Below are 22,950 nucleotides of genomic sequence, written 5' to 3'. Positions count from 1 at the left end.
GGTACATCTGTGTCAGAACATTTTTTAGCAAACTAATGCTCAAAACTCAAAGACTCTAAGCTCCATATTTCCAGTTATTTGTGACTGCAATGTGTAGTTCAAAGTCTTTCAGAACACTGAAAACTTACTCCATTTGTTGCAAATGAGAACAAAATGGTTTTGAACTGTTAATTTCTGCTTTCTTAAACAGGTAGCAGCCCCTTGGACAGTCCCAGGAACTTCTCTCCAAATGCACCTGCTCATTTTTCCTTTGTTCCTGCCCGAAGGTAAGGCAAGATCTGTTCTCTTAGGACTGGCAAGCAAATAGTCTGTGCATTTGATTTACTAATGGCCTGTGGGTTAGAACATTTTTGATTGTGTTTTACTTTCTTTGATGTCTCCAATTACAATTTTTTTTTACTCCTTATGGCTTACATCTTGGCAGCACCAAAATGTATTAGGTGCTTTTCAGACCTAGAAGAAGATAAGTAAATGAAGCAGTTCATGCTGCCTAGGGAAGAGGCAATGTTCTCCCAGAAGAATGACTTGTAGGGCACGTGATATGACACATAATTTAGTCAAAGTGACATTAAAGCCAGTCATGATTAGGGTAATTGTAATTTAGTTGTAGTCCTAGATGTTGCTCTGACTGAGGTGTATTGAAAATGTACTGATCTTCTTTGCTGTGTCTGTACAAAGGTGTAAAATACCTTAAATTAGGTGTGCACAACTCTGTGTCTTCATTCCCTGCCTTCTCACTGGTAGTGACTCCTGACTTTTCTGTCTTGGGCATTGATGTCAGGAGAACATTACTGCTCGATGAGGAAAATAGCTGATAATTGAAATTGCAAGTCTAGGAGAGCCTCTACAGCAGCAGCACTGAGAGAGCCCCGTGTGGAGCTGTCATCTGTCCTGCAGCAGTGCTGGACAGGTGCTGGTCATGCGGTGTGTCAAACTGCTGGGAGGAAATCTGATCCCACAGTGGTGGATTTAGTGTGAGGAACAGGAATGAGAGAGTAGAGACAGCTGGGAAAAGCAGGAAAATGGTGATATGAATGTTGAGTCCCAGCAGGTAGGCAGAAATGGATAATGATACAGAAAGTTAAATGTTGTGAGAAAGAAAGAATAGGGAAATTAGAGAGCTCCCAAGCAGTGCTTGTGCATGGGAGGTGGGTTATTGGATTAAAGTGTGAGGAAGGTATTTTGGATTTATTAAACTCTGCCTTATTTGAAAAAACCCCAGTCTGAGTATAAATGATCTGAGAATAGGAAATGTGTGATCATTCTGAGAGGAAGTAAGTTTTCTGAGAAAGACAGATTTAGCTTGAGGACTAGTTAGAAAAAATGATAAGTCTCAAAACTTCAGAGAAGAATAAAGGGTTAGGATTTGATGGAATAAGGTACACTCTTTATCTGAATGGCAGGAAAATCCTGGAGCATTTCTCCATTGAGGTGATTTGCTTGAAGACCTGGTGTCCTTGAATTCTGTTTCAAGCAGACTTTGGTCTTCTGATCTTATGTAAGAAAATGCTTTTTAACAGCACATGAAATTTAAGAGACTGGATATGTATTTTCCTGTTGCCTCAGAGGGAAAATGAGTGCTTTACCTGCAGCTTAAACAATTGAAATGGACTCATCCACATTTGTTTTTAAAGCCTGATCTGGATGTATTCAATAAGCTCTGTTGAAATCAACTGAACTGTTACCAGTTTTCACAGTATCTGAAGTATCTCACAGGAGTTCTGGATCCTGGAAAACAGGAGAAAAGTTGCAACAGAAACAGCAGTTATTGTCAAAACTTAACATAATTTTTCAATATCATGTTTCAATCCTTCAGTATGGCTTTCTAAAACTCTGAAGAGTGCTCTTTCACACTTTTCCACTTTTTAAATCTAATTTTTAAAGAAATAGGTGAATAAAGGTTAAGCCTGTCCTGTTGAGTGGTTCATTTTATAGTATTCATGTTCCTCTCTATACTTTTCCTGCCAGGGAAAAGAACACTTAAGCACTGCTTGTTTTAGAAACCTGTTTCTATTTTCTGCTTGCATTACAGCCTGAATAGCTATGCCAGCAGTAACAACAGATACATACTGGATTGCCCCATACTGGTATCAGAATAACCTCTATATGATGGAATTAAGGAATTACAAGTGTGGGGCCAGAGAAATGGATATTTCACAGTACCTTTTTCATTTGCATTGCATGGGGCTCAAGTGATCAGGCCCTTGCCTGATTTCCTGCCTTTGCCATCTCAGAAATTACTTGTTGCTGATTTTCTGCCTTTTTTAGTGATGTAATTTCTTCATTTATTATCCTGTTTGGACATAATTTGTGAATTCCATTCTTTCTTTATAGTCCTGTGATGAATTCTTTCTTGAGATGGAATAGGAAACTGGTTTGGAAAGCTTGTGTTATTGTAAAGCCCCTACAATTTCCTGCAAGGTTGTCCTTAGTCTGACTTGTGATTAACCATAAATCCCTTGTTAGATACCCTTTCAATGATTGTGTCAGAGCCACAACACAGGCAGGAATGTATGGGTAATTCTGCTCATGCTCACTAAAACTGATGCTGGAGGAATACCAGTAACAGAAGATGAAGGGTTTTTTTCAGAAATCACATGCATCATTTGCTGCTCCCTCTCTCATAATTATTGTACAATTTTTTCCACACAGCCATGGACACAGAGCAGACAGGTAACGTGAATCCCATTGCTGCTGTTTGTGTGTGTGTGTGACCTGTGCTTCTGTGCAGCTGAGCACGTGTCCCTAACAAGTTCGTGCTGTAACAACCCCATTTAGGCATTCAGCTTCTAGTTTTTTTAGTAGAAACAGAAAATCTTGACATTTTGGCTTAAAACAATAAACAGGTAGCGCTCTGGAGAAGATGTGTTGTTTTTCTAACTCGTTGTTTGAAATTGATCTGCTTCTTCGTGAAATAGCATTTAGCTGCCATAAAAACACCTCCATAATTAACTAATTAAAATATCATTTTAGCGGCAAAATTTGTTGCTTGCATGTCTTTGTTGGGCTAGCAAAGCATCTGTAATAAATAAAAAACCTAAAGGTGCCATTCCAAGTGTCTTATCCTGAAGTAATATTGCATGTTGTCTCTCTAAAATGTTTATTATGTTTATTAACAAAACATTAAAGTACTTTGAAAGGCTTTGTGTAAGTGTAGGAGGAATTTGCCTTAAAGGTCTTTTCCCCTTCCTTGATTTGGAAGATTTTCACTCTTGTCCCACTTCTTTCTGCTAGAGTAGAGCTGGTATGTTTCTCCTGACTCCTTAGCACATTGCTTTTCTGGATTGCATCAGCAGAAAACAGCCTAAGCATGAAGGGGTGTGCTGGAATTTTCTAATGGAGAAAGATATTTTCTTTTAACTTGGTAAAAATGAAAATTTCAATACACCATTTAGGTATTTCAGTTAAAAAAAAAAAAATCAAGCTTTTCTTTTGCAAGAAATGAGTAACTTGTGCGGCAAGCAACAGAGTGTTTTGCTCTGGGACTGAGGATCCAAAGTGAGGTTGAATCATTGACATAAATATTTCCCCAGAGCCCCTGTATGTTGCAAGAAACTCAATGAAGATTATTGAAGTTCAGTGTTCAATCCCTTACCACAGCATGCTACAACTTTGTAATGAGGATAGTTGTTGTTTTTCAGGGTTAAGAAAGGAATTCCATTTCACTTGAAATTATTTTGAGATTGTTCTTTTACATTTAATTGTCTTGCCAGAGAAAACATCACCTGTGGCTAAATGGGGTTTAGCTGTAACGTAGGCATGCAATAAAAATCTGCATTACAGACTTATTATTTTTTTAATGCATGAAGCATGAGTCTTTTTAAAACTCTATTGACATAATATTCTTTCAGTGATGTGGAACAGTGAGTTTATTTCCCTCTCATTCTAAGATAGATGGCAAAGAGAGGTGTGTATCAGTGCCTGAAAATAAGAGGAACTAGAGCTGGAAAAATTGTAAACAGGGGTTTTTGTCTTGGTGGGCACTGAACCTTTATCTGGAGGTTTCATGGGTATGGATAGTGGGATGAGAAGAGTTACTGTGAGGATAACAGTTGAGGTTTTTATAATCACTATTTCAGACCTTTAACAAATATCTTATTTTATAATGCACTTGCATAAATGCACTGTGTCTGTGTGTACCCAGCCCCCCCATATCTCTCCAAAGTGAGTTATGCTTCATGTTATGACCAGTTACTGATAATCTGCTGCAAGAAAAAAGCCAAGCAAACGGAAACTGATGTGAGGAGGAGACTTCTAACATCCATCCCACTGTGCAACAGGACATGGTTGTGCATTTAAAGTACACCAAATATGGGAAAATAGATCAGAGATAGAAAAGGTGCTGTGAGACTGAGCTAAATGTAGTTCAGTTTCCATCCTCACTGAGATTGGGTTTGGGGGAAGAAGAGGAGTTCAGGGAGGGCAGCACTGATTCTTCTCAAAGCTTTTGTGTAGTTCCTCAGTTCCTCAGTTTGCCACTGGCAAAACAAGACCTTTCTGCAGTATCTCCACAATGTTTGGATGTTTTCCCTGTGGAACATGTTTATTTGGCTACAATAGGGAAATAACTGCTAATGTTATACTGACTGGAGGAGAAAGGACCCTGGGTGAGATATCTGTGATTTACTTATGTATTTGGAGTGGGCTCCTTGGCTCTGCTCCTGTCTGCTGGGTTTAATTTTCCAGCTGTGCCAGGCAATGTGCTGGGCAGAATGCCCTCTGAATAGGTAAACAAATTAATCTGCTTTCAGTTGATTCTTGATCTAATGTAATTTTTTTTTGTCCTCAATCTGAATCTTCATTTGGAAGACAATGAACTGCATAAGTATGATGAGTGTCTTTTTCAAAGAAGTTTGCAAGGAGCTGTTTGTATTTGTCTGTTTTAGGAACTCCAAGTTCTGTACAAGTACAAAGCATCTACTTAATGCAGGATTCTGGTGCCCCTTTGCTTCAGCTTCTCCGAGGTCACCTAGTTTTGCTTTTAAAACTTACTCTACTTGCTTTTCCACAAGTGTGATTGTAAATAGGATACCTGATTTATCTGAATAGCTCAAGGCATTAATATAAAAGAGTGAGGTTAGGAGATACAGAGGAGAAACTTGCTTGTTTCTCTCCAGAATTAGCCACACTGTGTTCCTGACTGTGATTTCCTGTTTTCCCCAGGACGGATGGACGCCGCTGGTCCTTGGCCTCCCTTCCTTCATCTGGATATGGAACAAACACTCCCAGTTCAACAGTTTCAGTAAGTGACACAGACTTTTCCAAGCAATTCAGTTTGTACAAACACACCCTAACAAATCAGCTTCTGAGTCTCTACTAAAATACTGGATCTTTCTTCATTGTTTTGCTAACATTATATAATATACTAATTATTTTAAAAATTGTTTTAATTATTGGTTGGTTCTGCTGCTTTTTTCCTCCATTTCCCAGCTCCTATCATCTTGCACTTTGCCTTCAGCATTGGTGAAATCCCAGTGCAGCACTTGGCTCAAGTGATCATTTGAGAGGCACGAAGTCTCCAAAGTGGCAGGACTCAGAGATAGTGCACAAATACCTTCCAGCTCTCAGCTTTTTGTAACTGGGGAATGAAATTCTTGTCTGCTTTCAAGTACTTAGTCTGAAAACCTCTTCTACTAGACTAGCAGAAAGAAAAATTGATAAGCCACATCTGTTATTCAGCTCCAGTAATTTGAACCTCCTAATGGAGCTTTCCAGTTCTTACACCCACCATTAGAAGGGCTGGCTGCAGTTTGCTTGAGTTCTGTCAGCAATACCAGCAAGCTGGCAGCACCATGTTAACCCTTGTAACTCTGACATGCTTCCTAAAATGAATCTTACTCTTTAGTTTAAGTCAGCTCAGCACTGGGGTTATCCACATTAGAGCCTTGCAAAGACAAACACAGGGACATTAGAACTATAAAGTACAGACTTAATGTAACATGCTTTTGTATGTATCTTATGGTGTCTTCAACTGTGTGATAACAAATCACTGCCTCTTTCCATAATACTGGTCATTTGGTTTTGTATTAATTATTTAGAGTGTGCTCCTAATAATTGTAACACCTTCATTAATTGGGGCTCATTACTACATGTTATGCAAATCTTGCACTGTATCATTGTTTTCCTTGTGAAAACAATGGTCTAAGCTCATCCATAAATTTTCTAGTGTCTCTCAAACACAAATTTATAAGGTCTTTTGGGGGTGAGTGTTAAATTCAATCCATATAGAAAAAGAAGAAATTGGGGTCAAAAGTTTCCTTTTGATATAAATTGATACGATTAAAATTGGATTCTGCAATGTTAATCTTATCTCTATAACTTCATTTGTTCAGACACATTCTTGCAAACTCTAGTTCACACAGTTCCTACCATTTGTTGTCTTTGAACTTCAAGGCAGTTGTTTTCTTGTTGAGTTTTTCTCCTTGGAAGGCAGGTGATTTGATTTCAATGTGCATACAGATATGTGGGCTGGAGCATAGAAAATTGTACATGAAAAAGATGTCCCTGGTTTCACTGCCACACATTATTATATACTCAAGCACTTGAGAGCAGCTGTTAAGGTGCTCTGCTTTGGCCTTTATAGTCTTAGGTTAAATCTTTATGGGCATAATCCCTGTTTAAGTCCTCTCCAAGCTATGGGAGCATGGAGCAAGTACAGTTACCTTCCATATGGATGACATCCAAAAATAGCTTGGTCATTGGTAGTCACTGTCACAGCTTCCAGTTTGCTTGTGAAGATAACACTTTTGGAGGCCAAACTGTAGATTTTAAAGAGTTTGTAGTTTGACCAGACTTAAAGTGGATGCCCATGGAGAGACAAAAAGTAGCAACACCAAAAATGTGTTGGAAGCATCAGTTCTTACTTTGAAATTGGGACATCAAGGCCACTTTTAGAAAGTTCTCAACTTCCTGGCATGAGAAAGCTGAGAACTTTCTAAAGTTCTGTATTTTTTTCTGTACTCAGTCATCATATTTGTCTCTTGTCATGTTCTCAGAAACAGGCCATTTTGATTAATGTTTTTCCATGAAAAAAACAAACAATTCAACAAATCTGAGATAGACTTGTCACATAGAAAGCATCAGTTGAAATGGTAATTTTTCAAAGTGCAAATAACAGGGAAATGTAATGAGAAGCATAAAGTGATAGTTGTAGTTAAACCTGAATTCAGCTTCATTCAAGATATTCGTTGAAACATGTAATTCCAAGGCTTTTCCTTTTTTTCCCCTAAGTGACTAAGTTCCTCATCTCTAGACCTTTTGCTGGTTCAGTAGTAGAAAGACTTTGAAATGGGCTGTTTAGTAAGCAGTGATGCAATTGTTGGAGCTATTAAACCTGGTATTACATTTCTAAGCCAATCCTATTATCTCAGTATTTCACAGATTAGAATTAATTTGAATTGATCTGAATAACACCTCTAAAGTTGATAAGCAGTGTTATTCCTGCACAGACTTTGAAACTGAAGTAAGAGTCAGTGAAGGGGCTGCAGATAGGAATTTAACAGGAGCTTGGGCTTCCATTTCATGTGGTCAGTCCTCAAGATTGTTTCTTTCTCAAGCAAGATCAAGGAAGCCAGTAGACCTTTGCTCTGGTGTATGTGCCAGGAGAAAATGAAATATCAAGAAGGGCCCAGTCTGTTCTGTTTGCTGCTGGTTGGGTTTTTGTGTGAGAGCAAGAGCTGACCCTCAGCTGTGTGATCATAGATCACCTGCTGTACCAACCTACTGAACAACCCAAGGCATTCCCCTATTCTAAGGTCAGTGAGGATCTGTAGATTGTGCTTTATTTTTTACTTCCAAGAGAAGGATGACACTTCAATCAAAACCAACCCACATTTACCCTTTTCTTTACAAATAATGAAGACCAGATGTATCATCAGACCAACACTGAAGAAGCTGAAGAAGACCTTTCTAGTTAGGTGAACATAAAATAAGCAGTTAGATTGGCCAGTATACAATTATTTTTAAACAGTTAATCTGCTCTTCATTTTTGAGATGCAGAGTTAGTTTACAAGCAACAGTAATATAGATTGATTTGTTTTTTTTTTTACTGGAGAATAGTTGGCTAATTCTGCATCTGTAATTAGGACACCAGGGGGATATTTGTATTAGTCTGCTGCAAATATTGAGTACTGTGATGTGATTACCTGAAAATCAATACTTCAGAAGTGTTTCACTTTGCTTTCATGCTTTTTCATTGAAAGGTCATATGCTTTAATACTGCTAGAGAAACCCCTGGCAGGGCATGTCCATGGTCTTTATCTTCAGGGCCTTCATTAATTATTCTCTGGGATTCTAAACTTTGTGATCTGATTGCTTTTAGGGAGAGGAAGTGGAGGGAGGATTTTGCTGTGCTGTCCATGGGTTGACTAGCACTACTTCCCCAGTGATTTTGCTGTTGGGAAACATACAATTTTTAATGACTTTTCTAGATTATAAGTTTTGATATCTTTTTTTCTTTCTAATTCAAGTAACTATGTGCTAAACTAATTTGTTTTGAATCAGACATGCATTTGCAATACCAGAACTTGAATATTTGTTAAGGCAGGTTTTTAAGTGTCTTTAGTACTTCCTTTTCTGTAAAATTCCTCTGTGCAGTGCAGTGGAAGTGCATCTGGAGCCAATTAAATTTTTGTCTAAAATTGTATCTTTAGGTTGATATGTTCTTATATCACCTGATTTTCTGTTTCTTACAATACTTGGAATAACTCCACCATTTGTACATTCTATGTGACTTGTTCATCTCAGATTTGCTGGTTGATTGGGTTTTTTCCCTCAGAAAATGTCAATCCAAATGATCTAGTTATATGGCAAGAGACAGATATGCTTTCTTTCCCATGCTGGGTGAGTTAAATGTTTGGTCATGTGTATTATATCATGTATAACTCCCTCCTACCAATACTTCTGGTACTAGGATGTGATGCTTCCAGTCTAAGTGAGGGTTGTTGCAGCAAAAGGAAAAGTTTTTCTGCTGGAACAGTGTACATAATTAATTTCATCAGATAATAAGGAGCTGTGGAACTTAGGTCAGGGTGATGTTTTTAATAAGGCCCACTGGTGTTGTTCACTGCTACTCTGATTATTCAGCACTTTTCTTTTTTTCATTTTCCCTTTTGTTTTTAAAGAGAATTTTTAAATTGTCCTTATGTAATTTATTTTCTTCTCTAAAATGGAAAGGGGCATTGAAGAATCACACACAAAAAAATACATTTGTTAGTCAACCTTCAGCTTTTTCCCCTGGAATGTCTAACTTTGATGTTATTAGCATTTTCCACAAATATTTCCACAAATATTTCTTTTTATCTTAGGTTTTATGAGGTTCACAAATTAAAACAGTTTCATGTCTATTATTATCACAGGACATGTGTCATATAAACGCATCAACTAATTTACAGAAGAATGTTTAACTCACTGATGAGGAACTTTGTTAATATTAAAGTCAGATACTTTATTTATTGTTGCTTACCTGGTTAGAGAAGAAGCCTGATGGGTAATGAAAAGGAGAAATAAGATCCTGACCATTTACAATGGCAATTTCCAGTGAGAGCCAATAACCAGAAAGCTCTGAGGTCTACACAGCTCCATAGCATTCTGCATGCCAGTGAAGCTCCTGAGCTAAGAGAATATGAGGGAAAAGGAAAGAAAGTTGCTCACCACTCCAGGAACCTCCTTGTCCCTTCCTGACTAGTGCTGGTACTCACGTGCCTTCCTTTCTGTCCCCTGACAGTAAATTATCTGCATGATCAGATGTGCTGGTTCCAGAATCAGATGCAATGGTTCCCTAGCCCTCTCCCAAAGATTTCCTGATCTCAGCAGCTCTGTCATTGAATGTAAGGGTTGGCTTAGCCTGATGAGAGCAATGAAAAGAGGCACCTGGTCTGATAAATAGCTTTCTTTTCCGCTGGAGTGCGCAGTGTCTGGCAGAATCCGTTCCTCTTCCATTCATTAGCTGACCCCTATGCATGCGTTTAGTGCATTTCTTTTCTGTATTTTTTTCTGTACTCAGTCATCATGCTCATCTCAGGAGAAGCTGCACCAGCTGCCCTTTCAGCCCACGGCAGATGAACTTCATTTCCTGACAAAGCATTTCAGTACTGAGAGCATCACTGATGAGGAAGGGCGCCATTCTCCAGCCTTGAGGCCTCGCTCTCGCAGTCTCAGGTGAGCTTTGCATTGCTTGTTGAATTTTTAAGATGTTGGACACATTTATTGCATTTCTAGATGTGCTTTCAGATCTCAGAAGAGTTACTTGAAGTTGCTTTGTTATGTGTGTTTGAAACTTTTAATCAGCATTTAAGTCACCTCATCTGATCACAGAGGATTTTTTCTCACATTGCTGAGCTTTTGGATTGCAAAGTGGTTGGTATGCTCTGCTTTTGTATTTTCACAATAACTCTATGAAAACATGATCAAGCGTCTCAAACTAAATGCATAGGGTGTAGATTTCTTTAATGAAGTTTCTTCTCAGAATTTTGCTGCAATATCATAAGGATGTGGTTATAGCCACTTTTAATAACTTTTCTGGCAGTGCTTCAGAGTAGATAAAATCAAAACCTTAAACTGAGTTGCACCCCAGCACGATTTTGTAATAGTGCTGAAAATGTTTCTGCTGCATTAATAGTTGAATAATTTTACTTTTGGTTCAGAGAACTGGTTGTTCAAAGATAACTGTCCAGGTTATTTCCTTGTGTAGTTGATTTCTCCATACATAAAACCAGAAGCAACTAGAATTTCATCTTTGGCAGAATTACAGAATGGCTGAGGTTGGAAAGAATCTCTGGAGGTCATCCTGTGCAAACCCCTATTCAAGCAGGCTGCCCAGGATCATGTCCATGTAGCTTTTGAATACCTCCAAGGACAGAGATTCCACAAACTCTCTGGGCAATCTTTCTGCAGATCTCTAACAGTTATGTGGAATAAATCCACAAACACTTTGTATCATGGCAAAAGCCTCAAGTGTTGAAAGTCTAGACACACCTTGTGAAAGAAAAGGGTTTTTACAAGCAGGGTTGAAGGAGGTGAGATCTTCATTCATCTGAGGATGCTGGAGGTGGATATCACCTTTAAATTAATGGACAATATTCAAAAACTCTGCCAGCTGGAATTGCTGAATCAGTGTGCCCAGCTCAGGACTTTGGTGGGTGTTTGTAAAAGGAGGAGGTGAAACAGGCCAGGATAGTAACAAAACCCATGGTGAATATCATGTCATGGCAGAGCTGACCTTTCAGGATTACTTGTAATTATTTGTGTGTTCTGAACTTCAGTGTAGGCTGCATGGTAACTGCATGTGGACCTGCTAAGTTAGTTACACAGTAATGTACAGGAGCAGGTGAGTGCTGTGGGTAGTGGCACACTTAGCCAGAGACCTCCTCGGTGCCAGGTAGTGAAGACTAATTATAAATTCTGTACTAAGTCCCTTTGAGCCATAGTCCTGAGTCCTCGTGCTGCCACTGATAACCCTGACCCCTGCTGAGTAGGGTAACTGTAGTGGCATTAATTCTCCAGGGGTGAGGCAGCTCCTGGAGACACACATGCTAAAATAATGATTGTCCTCTAACACAGGTGTCATCCTGTTGTAGGAGACACTTCTGCTAATGCAAGAATTATAAACATCACCTCGTAAAAAGCCCAATTTTATTTTCTTCCCTGTTAATATGGGTTATCAGGTTGCAGAGAATTTTGTCTCTGTGAGCCAATTTGAAGCAGACTGATCATGGAGTAGGTTTATAATTTGTAGTGGGATGAGATTAATTCAGTGTGGCATATAACTGATTAATCTTCTTCTTCTCTTGAATACCTTTTCTGGTTCTCTCACTGGTTTTTAGTGTGAAAATGTCCAGCCTTATTGGTATTCCAAAGCTTGGAAAGAAGTAATTTAATTTTTTCAACTCACTGTGCCTCATTTGGTTTTCATTTTGCTTATTGCCAGTACTGTGATGCTGTGGGACTCTAAAGCACCCTTGCCACTAGCAGGCATTCATGCTGGCCTTGTACCTCCAAGGAAAATGGACAGGTCACTCCAACCAGCTGCAGCAATGTTTGCAGGAGCAAAAACCCTCTTTGACAGGGGGCAGCCTGTGCTTGTAAACAAATACTGGAACACATGAAGACCAGACATTGTTCACTGCACAAAGCTTGCTTATTTATTTGCCCATATTTTAGAGTTACCTCACTTGGTGAGAAGATATTTTCACTTACTTAAAAAATAAAAGCTGAGAACAGTTTTCGTTTTTCAACATTGAATTCAATTAAGCAGTAATTTCCTAAAAATTTATTTTTTCATTCAGTGGTCTTGTTTGATCAGCTTTAATGAGAAGCAGATGAACAAAGTACATCAGACATTTCCCTTAATTGGCAGCCATGGTTTTATAATTTAAAAGATGGTGTCATAGTTAATGTGTATTCATTTTCCTTCCTATATGACTGCAGCCTTACATCTGTTTTTGAGAGAGGAAGTGGAATTTTGAGATGTCACTGCCAAATGCTGAGATTGTTTTTTTTGTCTCTGTAATCCAAGATATTTTTTAAGAAGTGTCAGATGATCCTTTTATGCTCCTAGGTATAGAATATTGCCTAGATGTAACTTTTGGAAAAATACACTTACTTCTTTGGCTTGAAATGTACCATTTTCTTGTACCTAGCTGCAAATGTTCTATTCATACAGAGCACTCTTAATGATCAAACTGGATGATAAAACTAACAAAGTGTGCAGTCATGGAGGGTGCACTGACAGGTTGGTAGCACCTCTGCTTTGCTTGAGGTGTTCTGCCAGTGTGCCTTGAAGATTCTCATCTTTTATTTAGTCATGCCTTATTTGAAATGCCCAGAATTTCTGCCCTGAAGAAATGGCACTGGTTCTTTCCTGTGCAGGGGGAAGGAGGGAACACGAGAGCAGCACTGGAATGCAGAGGTGTGACATCCTTGTAAAGCTGCTTGCACAATCCAGGACCCTGTTCTCCCATCTGTCTCAAAAAGATCCAGTACTCACGTGCTCAAAGAATATATTTCCATGTGACCCACCTCTTTTGGTGCTTGTGGTGTGTTTTCAGTAGAAGAAAGGTCTTCTTTATTACCTGCAGAAGCAGTTCCTAAATATCATCTCTCAACTCTTCTCTCTCTCTCTTTTTTTTTTTTTTTTAAATAATGCAACCTTTAAATCTTTCAAGTTATTGACCAACAGGGAGATCCCCAGGCTACATTTGATTTGTTCAGATCAATCCTGGGCTTCACCTGAACAAGATCTTTTCTCCCTGGAGTAAAAAGCATGAAAAGTTGTGAATACTTGCACTAAACTTGGCATCATTACTCTTTTTAAGTTGCAGAGATGCTGCCTTCCATCTTTTCCCAGTTCTCTTTACTTGTCATCTTTAGCACTTGCTCACATGTGGGAATGTGTGGAGAATGTCAGAGATAAAAGTAGAGTTAACTAATAAAGACTTTTTCAGGAGCTGCCTTTGTGCAGTCACTCAGCCCACCAATCTGCCCATTTTTCTTGATCTCTTTTTGTATTTCAGGATAATATTGTCTAGGTACAAAGGGCTGAAGATTGTTGCAGTGAATTTTTATGTAGTTGAAGTGGATGAGATCATCCTTCTTCCTCTCTTTGCTGGGTAGTGCTTTTTAAATGCAATCCCCCAGCCTGACTGTTAGCACACTGGATCCTGCTGTTAAGAATATACAGACAAAACAACTGGAAAATACCAAAAAAGACTCCTGATGATAAAATGCCCAAGAAACAATAGGTGTTGTGAAAACCAGTGGCCCACCTAGTCCATTTTTATCTTTCATCCTGCAGGCTGTGGGGCTCTCTCATCTCAGTGCACTTCAGAGGCAGCTTTAACCACTTGAGTAATCGTGGTGTGTTCATCCCTTCACGCTGCTCTCAGACAGTCCCTGCTCCACCACAAGCTGTGGAGCAGGGATTCACATCCCCATGGATTTGGGGAAGGATAATAGTTTTATATTCTACAGCACAAGGCATCTGTTCCTTCTGAAAACACATTCTAACTGCATTACAGACAATGTTGGTCTCTTTTTTTCCTCTCTCAAGACAGTGTGTCCTGTGAACTTGACTTGAAAAGGTTCTTCAAAGTGATCAGTTTTATATTTATTAACTTTTGGGTTCACTCACCTTTTTTGTGGTTTTCTGTTATGAAGAAAACTGGGTATCCTTATTTGTTCTTTGCACTGCTCATTACTCCAACTTTCTGTTTTCATTCCAAAGCAGTCTCAGTCTTTGCTGGCAAGCATAAAACCCCTGAAATACTGGAAAGCAGAAGTTGCAGCCCCTGCTGCTGGTGGAGTTTTCTGACTTCTGGTATTAATGGAACTTCCATTACCTCAAATATTTAAATTTTATTTCTTGGGAGAAGAGGAAGGCTCACATTCAGCAGAAGGCTTATCTTAGTGACTACTTTATCCAACTTTAGCTCTCTAGTTTTCAAATTCCTTATTTTCTGTCTCTGGAAATGACAGAAAATTAAAGCCTATAGCTGTAAGTTTCCCATGAGAACTGACTTTGGTCATGTCCTGTAAATACAACCTAATTAAACCTTTATATACAAGGTGAAAGCAGAGGGAAACACAGTACTTTCAGCTTTTTTGCTTTTTCCTAATAAGTACAGCTATCATAGTGAAGGAAAAATTACCTATTCATAAACATCCTGGTTTTATTTAGTCACTCTCAAACTGGATTTTGAGATTTAAATTATTGTGTAAATGTTGCTCCTCAAAATAGCTCTCTATTAGCTATTTTCACTTTGAAGCATCAGATAAGGAGACATGAGTTTTGACAGGTTGAAGGCAACAGAAATCTTTGTGGGAGATAGATATCCCTGGAAATCCACCTCCACGTTGTCTCATAAAGTGGAGGAAGCGTGAAGGAGGGGAAAAGAGAGAGCAGTTTTTCATTCTGCTGTTAAGCTTAAGGGGACAGATATTATTCTTCTAATGTCTACTCTGCTGAAATGAAAAACACTGACAATAATCACTTCTTTGACCTACCTATCTGCACCAAGAAAAGGGAAGGAGCCTGCCTTTTGTCTTAGAATGTTATGCATGTGCACAGCATGTGTCCTCCGTTTTGTAGGAAATGATCTGTTCTTCTGTGAGGCTTGAAATGTTAGACCAGTTTGGTTCTGCCTGTGAAATTTTTGGTGCTGGTAGACGTGTGAAACTTCTGCATTTGAAAAGATGTCATGCCAATAAAATATCTTAGACTCCTTTTACCTTATTTCTAAATTTCCTTGTGTTCTCCCTTGGTGGCATTCAATATCTGCCCAGTCCTTGTTCCTTTTTCACCTGGTCGTGTCCCAGAGGTGCTGTAAAGAACCTGGCAGTGCTTGGCAGGCAGCCTTTGGTTAGTTAGTCAGGTATCCAGCTAATTAGTTCCTTAGTTTCCCAAGCTGAGGATCAACATTAGAAATTATGGTGCAGTATATTATGTTGCAGTCTTGCTATAGTCAGCTAGATATTTAATTTGACCCGGTATATTGAGCAAATTTTATTTTGGGTGACGATGTGCACCTTGATCTGAAGTTTTATCCAGAGATTTTTGTGTATTCTGTGGCTTTAGTTGGTAGAAGGTGGCATTGATGAGCTTCCAAAGGTGAGATACAAAACTGCAAATGCCCAAGGAAGCACTTCCTTGCCAATTGGTGTGCACAGGAATTGTTTCCTAAACAAAAGCAAACACAGTAAATTCTCCTATCATGGAAATGCTACATCTGCTGGCAGGACAGCTCAAGCAGCCTGATTTCTGCAGAGCTCTTAATTTCCTGTATCTATATGAATAAATTGCCTTGAAAGCAAAAGGCAAAACCCCTCATGTTTTATTGTAGCCCTAAGACAGCAAATACTTAACCATGTGCAAATTTTAGTGTTAAAGTGAAGTGTGTGTGTGCCTCAGTATTTCTGTGTAAGTATCAAAGGGCTTATATATACTTGTAATTTATACCTCACTTAGATCACACAGGGAAAAATTACATCAGAGAAAAATAAATTCTTCAATAACTGTGTTCACCAAGTCCTCCAGCTCCATACGAAATACCAGTAAACAAGTGTGGTGTTTGTGTCAGCATGTTTGGTCTTAAGAGAAAAAAGGATATGGAGAATAGGCAAAATGTGCTGGGGAATTTGCTTGTAACTCTGCAATTTAAATGTTTTTACCCGAGTGTTTAATTATGTCATACATTACATGTGAATATAAAGGTAAGTTTATTTTAAAAGAAAATTCTCCTTGAATAAAAATAGCTATCTGCCAGGCTAAGGGAAGTTGATGAAAATGTCTTTTTACTTGCTATTCATAACATCCAAATCAGTTTTCTTCTTCTTCAACATAAGGATTCAGTGACAGATTTAATCTGAAGTGCATTTTCTCAGGCTAAGGGATAAGCAGTAATAAAAACAACACAAGATGTAATTCATGGAATTTCAGTACAAGGCATGCAAAGAGTTCAGTACTGCTACAGTCTGTGACCCAATGAGTTAAATTTTATTTGAATTGTTAATATATGTTGCCAAAAGAATGTTTTTTGCTCTAAATAGGTTAGCAGGAAGGTAGTAACTGTAATGCATTCCAAGTTTAAAATGCATTTATTCCATTTAGAGAGATCGATTTCATCCTTCTCTAGAAAGTTTGAAATGTTTGAAGGCATTTAAGATAAAATTGTCTCTTTTGACATTGAGTATTTTTAGGAATATTTAGTACTCTTAAAATCATGAAGACAATGATCATGTAAGATGCCAAATAAGTGAAGCCCTTGTTTGTCTTGAGCGTTGAAACAAGGTAGCTGGAGCACTGAGCTGCTGCAGGCGATCTGTAGCTGGGGATTATCTGCATTACCTCATCCGCCTGTCCTTGGTGGCAGAGTGAGTCAGAGCCCTGCATACCATCAGATGTGATGAAAGGAGATGCAACCCTTCCTTAAAAAACCCACCCAAACAGTAACATAAATGCAGCTCGTCAAGATTTACTGCCCTGGGTTTTTTTTTTTGGTGTGCCTTAAAGTTTCTTGCTAACTGTGCATAGCTGCATATGGATCCATGGTGTAATGTGCACCAAGGGAGTGCAGCTCTCAGAAAAGAACTCTGTCCCTGCTGCCTGTGGGATTTATTTTATATGTAAGATTTAGCTGAATAACAGTGCTCATGCAGTACCCTTCAGACAAAGGAAAACAAATCATCCCAACTTCCTTACTTCCTATTGCCTTGCTCCCTTCTGGCACTGGAGTCTCCAGAGCTCACTGTGATTTCTTTTGGAGTAGGGCTGCTCCTGCTGCCATGGAGGGCAGTCACAGAATGGGGGGGAATAGCAAATGTATCTACAATTAATGCACTGGGGTTTTGCCAGCTTCTGTGTTAGGGTTTGCATTCACTGGAAAAGAAACAGGGGGGTTTCTGCCAGAGCCTGTGTGGGGACTGGGATGTCAGCAGTCTCCAGGACACTGCAGACTGCCACTGTTTGCCAGGATCTTCTCTGAGGTTCAGCATCTGCACAGTACTGAAGTGAACTCAAAGCTTTGGAAGGGCTACAGTCAATGTGGCAGCATTATGACCAGCACTGGGTTTTGAAGTTTTGGTGTGATATCTGTAAATGATAACTTGATTTCTTTTCTCCTCCAGCCCTGGTCGCTCTCCAGTTTCCTTTGACAGTGAAATAATAATGATGAATCATGTGTACAAAGAAAGGTTTCCAAAGGTAAAGAATTACTTTTTGAATCATGCATTCAATGAACTTGTGTTCAAGCTCAGAATTAGTTTGTAGTGCTGGTTGGAGAAGGAATCCAGCTTTTACATCCCATTTCCAAGCAGTGATTAAGAGTTTGAAGATGCCTCCTCATCTTCATACCTTAATTCTGCAGTAGAAGAAATAGATTTGGTATATGTAGAGACTAGGATGGAAAAGGCTGAACTGGTTTTTTTTGGTATGTATTTCATATTTGCTAAATTTTGATGTCTTCTATTAGCACAAGAAATTCTCACTAGAATGAGAAGAAGGGCCATGCCTTGGCTTTTTAAAAAGCTGGATAATGAAGCCTGTGGAAGCAAGTTAAAAGTCAAAATCTCATTGAAATGAGTGTAAAAGATTGTGTATCCCACAGCTGTCGATTCCTTCCTGTTCCACCACCAGCAAAAATAGATGTTTCTCTGGAGACAGGATATCAGGGCTTATAAGGATAGAAACAACCCGTGTTTATTGCTTGGGGCAATGATTTTCAGCTTCCAGAGTCTTGTCTGAAAGTTCTGAAAACTGCCTCACATCTTACATCCTTACTTTGGAGACCCAGGGAGGAATACAGCCTCAGGACCAAGATATTTTTATGGTCATTTACGTTTTCAGAAAGCATGTTTTGATTAATTTTAGTTGTTTGCTCATGTGAACATAACTTTTGCCTCTGTTGTGCGATTTTGATTCTCAAAAAACGCTACTGTATTTTGGAATATTTTTGAAGCCTTGTGCAGTTTGATATTGCAAATGTTTCTTTAGCACCCTGCTTGTTTATTCTTTAAGGTCTGCCTTAGTAAAATTCAGGAGTAATTTCTCTGTATTCTGCACTTTTAGGCCACGGCACAGATGGAAGAACGGCTGGCTGAGTTTATAGCCTCGAACGCTCCCGAGAACGTGCTGCAATTAGCGGATGGGGTCCTCAGTTTCATTCATCACCAAGTTATTGAACTGGCCAGAGATTGCCTAGATAAATCACGTGAAGGTCTCATTACTTCTCGGTACTTTTATGAGCTGCAGGAAAACTTAGAGAAACTTCTCCAGGATGTAAGTGCCCTCTGGAAAGTAGAATATATAATTTTGATTGAGACTTTAACTAATAAACTGGAGATTTGATTTTAGGAGAGGCAGTGTGGATTCCAGGGGAGGGGCAGCAGGTGGGAGGTGTCAGGAGATCTGAGATATTCCAATCTCCTGGAACAGGATCTACTGTGTGTGGATTTGAGTGAATCACTTCACCTGTGAACTTTGTTTGTACAGAAATGAAATGTGAATATGAGTAAGTCAAAGGCAATCTGTACCATTTATGAAAATTTGGTTTATTCAGCTGAACAAAATTACTGAAATCTTTTCTCACTTCAGGACTCTTCAGGACACTATTATTAATTACAATAGTGCCTTCAAGGAGTGAAAACACCTTAGTTATTAGTGTTGTTGTAAATTTTTCACAAAAGATTTTCTTGAGCTGAATGCAATCCAGTTGTGGGCTTTTAGTACTTGGATGTGTTTTGTGGCACTCAAAGCATTTGAAAATACACAAGGGGGCGTAATTTTAATGCAGTCTCAGTATGCTTCAGCTACTCATTAAAAATTGCTCTTTCCCTTCAACCTGAAAACAATATTAAATTTCAAACATCTCTTAGAATTCATGCCATAAATGTTGTGAAGATTCTGTGCTATTGCCAATTGCTGAGTCCAGACCTCTTTTTAGAAATATCTTCCTAATCATCTGCTTTAATGATACAGCAAGCTGAAAAAACTGATTTTATAAATATTGCATTCTCAGACAGCAAATATCACTGAGACACCTGGAAGCAGAACATCTAAAATACTTTGTTTTCTGTTATGATTTTAATATTATCTTTATTGATAAGTTTGCCAACCCACTGGCATGAGTTGCACTAGATTGTGTCCCTTTGCCACTCTTTTAGACATTAGAAAAAGGCAAATGAGTAAAAACACTATTATAATATTCATTTGTTGTATTAAAAAGCTTTGTGAAAGCTGCAGGAACTTCCCTTGTATCAGCTAAATTTTTTGGCTGCTCCATTTATGTAAGTGTTACTGTAATTTTTCTGGTATTTGTTATGCTTGAGAGAAAAATGAGTCATGTTTGGATCTGTGGTGTTCTGCTTGGATGGGGAGTATAATTTTGGCAGACCAAGAGGGGTAGGGAATATCTTTTGAGGGGCTATATGATTGTCTCCCTATAGGATATCAGTAACCACTTGTGGATCCTCCTTCTATCTCCAGAGTCTGGAAGCAGCGTATTTGCACATGTGAGCTGTGAAATAAGGGATCAGGTCTCCTTGGGTGATGGTTTGGAAGTTGGGAAAGTTTCATTAAAAGTGACTTTGTATGCTCAGCAAAATGCCTTACGTTTCAGGGGCACAGGGGGACTGCACTGTGTTTTACTGCTCCTGGTAGCAGATCCTTGGAGCCTGAAATTCTCCCTCTCCCGGACTTTTCTCCTGTGTGGACAGTGATTTCTTACACCATAAGGAACTGAGAGAGCCATAAATCAGGGCTGGCCACTTCCAGTGTGCATTTTCAGTCCTGTCTTCTGGCCTGAAGAGGTTAATCAGGGTCTCAGAGAAGGTTTGGGTCAGATAAATCAGCTTTTGCCTTTTCTCCCCTTTCCCTCAACAAATTCTCAAAATACACTTCTTAAATGTCCCTTTCCCCTTGATCCTACAGGCATTATCCTGCTGCTCTGAAATACTGGGAAAGGTGTCATTGAACTGTGATTAGAGTAGATGCAATGGTCATCCCTGAGCTTGTTCAGGAATTGACATTTGGGGCTTTCTTTGCCCTCTTTCTCCTAAACATCTTCTGTGGAGCAGGGGCGAGAGAGGGGTCAGCTCTTCAATTTGATTGATTTACTCTGGGAAGTAAGGTGGGCTAGAGGTGATTAAAGGAAAGTTTAGAGAGGCAAGGGAGGCAGAACAGGCTGGGAAGGAAGGGAACAAAGACATTAAAGACATTGGAGGAAAGCCAAAGGCTCCATTCCACTTCTTTCTCATTTGTTTTTTTCCCCCTGTCCTATGGATTTTTCTGTTCCTTAGCTTATCTTTTAGATTTTAATATTTAAGAGCTACTGGTTTCCTTTGCTTGCTAGTCTGTGCTTTGCCCTTCAGACTGCATTCTGCAAAGAAATAATTGGAACATTTTAGTCAAAATATATAGAAATTGGTGATATTATTTCTTTTGGAGGACTCACATGAAGCACAGGACATTTTGGAGTCAGGTTTAAACTATTCTAAATTTGATGGCAGGATTTTAACCTTTGTTTAGGTTGTAAAGAATCATAAATAATAGGTACATAAATAGTACCAATTAGAAGGTAATTCAAAGAGCTGTATGACTTGGGAGTTGTATGGTCTGTGTAGGAGGCTATGGAGTTTCATGGTATACTTTTATAATATACTGAAAGATTGGAAAGATGCTTTATTGGTGAATAATGAGACCAGCAAGTGGCAGAAATATCCACAGATTTTCTTACAATTTTACTGTGAAAGAATGGATTATCTCTCTTAAAAATTCTTTTTAAGGCGTTGATTCTGATATCTGGTAACAAACTGAACTTGCACAGCATTTCAAACCATAAAATGGAAACTTGATTTAATATATTGTAGTTTGAGTAAAAATGTAAAACAGACTGTTTGGGTAAGCAAATAATGAGCTGTTTAAATGCACCAAACTAGAAAGCTTTTGGAAGATTTTTGGATCCTGGCTTTTGTAATAACATGCCGTCAAATCTCATTAGCTATGGCAAATGAGATCTTTTCCCTTGTTTGGAGCATGAAACACTGTCTTTTAACCAGAAGAACTTATCACATCATTGAAATAATCATGAGGTAAAAATGAATTTAAGAGATTTTTCTTCATTTTGGAAAACATGAACTTGAATACTACACTTCACATCAAAGTAGAAATACAAAAAAGAAGATAAAGCACTGATATAGAAAAGAACATGTGACATTCAGGTCCTTACCTGTTACCATGGCGTAGAATGTCAGGTTACTGTGGAACAAAAGGTTATAGTCAGTTATTCCTTGGCTGAATCAATAAGATAGAAGCAGCCTAGGTGTAGCAGCTGGGCAGGAAGGTGAAGGATTACAGGTGTTTCTGTGCTTGGAACAAAAGGAGCAGGGGAGGGTATGAGTGTTCTACAGCAGTGACTGATGCTGCATATTGGCAAATGGATATTCTGGCTGGGGTTGCTTTCTTAGTAGGAACCTGAGTGTAAATTTATCAGTCCTTGGCTTTGCAGGTCTATTGTTTTGGTTTCCATCAGTATATTAGCTCAATTACAGCGTTGTGACTTGCATATCCCAGTTATTGGTGCTGCTGGAGCCCAGGGGAGGACGGTGATTTTAATTTCATGGCCCAGCAGCCACAGTTAGTGACGGATGGATCTTTCAGATGAGGGAATCGGTTTGTAAATTCCCCATCTCTGCCTCCTGCCCACGTGTCACCGGCAGTGTGTGCAGGGATGGCATCAGCCTCTGCCCAAAGCCCCCCTGGGGACGGCAGGGGAGCCCTGAGATGCCACCGGCAGCCCGGAGGCCAGCGCCTGGTGCTGGGGACGCGCTGCTGAGGTGGCACAGCTGGCACCTGGCTCATGGGACAGCAGGGGGTGCTTGGCTGGACACACCTCCTGCTCTGGGCTCTGTCCGTGGGACACTGGGGACAAGGAGTCCGTAGGGATGTCCGGGCTGTCCTGTGGGAGCAGCAAAGAGGAGGAGGCAGTTTCACTGAGGATCCTGGAAGAGCAGCGCTGTGCAGAGATGATGGCTGAGTGGCTGTTACAAGTTGTGTTTGGGTTTTGTAAATGCTTTTTTTCTTTTTCCTTTTGCTTTTCTGTATCATTTGGCAGTCATGGTCTAGGTTTTAATTTTCAAAACAGACACCTGATTAAACTAGCTGCATTTTTAAGTTGTTTTGCCTGGATTGTCAGAGATGAGAAAAGGAGAAAACAAAAGGACTTGATTTAAAAGACTAAGTTCTCTTTAACAGTACAAATGGGTGCAAAATGATGAATTATATCTATTATGTTATTTTTTTTGCATAATATAACCTATGTGGGGGGGAGAAAAGAACTTTCCAATTGCATGGCTCAAGTTTAAAATAATACAAAGTTGTTGATGTTTTATCTATTCATTTCAGTGCAGCTAACCTCTGGTGATCTGGAATGGCTTTTAAAATATGAAAGCATTAATTTCTTT

General features: G+C 39.1%; 1 protein-coding gene across 4 annotated transcripts in view; it reads left to right on the top strand.

Annotated features, from left to right (window-relative positions):
• MAST2 (microtubule associated serine/threonine kinase 2) overlaps positions 1–22,950 on the top strand; it is a 186,459-nt gene that overhangs the window by 127,786 nt on the left and 35,723 nt on the right. For 3 of the 4 annotated variants that reach the window (XM_030226303.2, XM_050977183.1, XM_050977182.1), the window contains 6 exons: positions 191–266; positions 2,653–2,673; positions 5,164–5,242; positions 10,004–10,158; positions 17,620–17,695; positions 18,560–18,769. In XM_030226303.2, the coding sequence (XP_030082163.2) occupies positions 191–266; positions 2,653–2,673; positions 5,164–5,242; positions 10,004–10,158; positions 17,620–17,695; positions 18,560–18,769 (617 nt within the window). The remainder of the gene's footprint in view (positions 1–190; positions 267–2,652; positions 2,674–5,163; positions 5,243–10,003; positions 10,159–17,619; positions 17,696–18,559; positions 18,770–22,950) is intronic. The other variant, XM_050977181.1, reaches the window with a different exon arrangement.

This window comes from Serinus canaria, chromosome 8 (genome assembly GCF_022539315.1).
Source record: "Serinus canaria isolate serCan28SL12 chromosome 8, serCan2020, whole genome shotgun sequence".
NCBI lineage: Eukaryota > Metazoa > Chordata > Aves > Passeriformes > Fringillidae > Serinus > Serinus canaria.
This window is presented reverse-complemented; position numbering and strand designations above follow the sequence as displayed.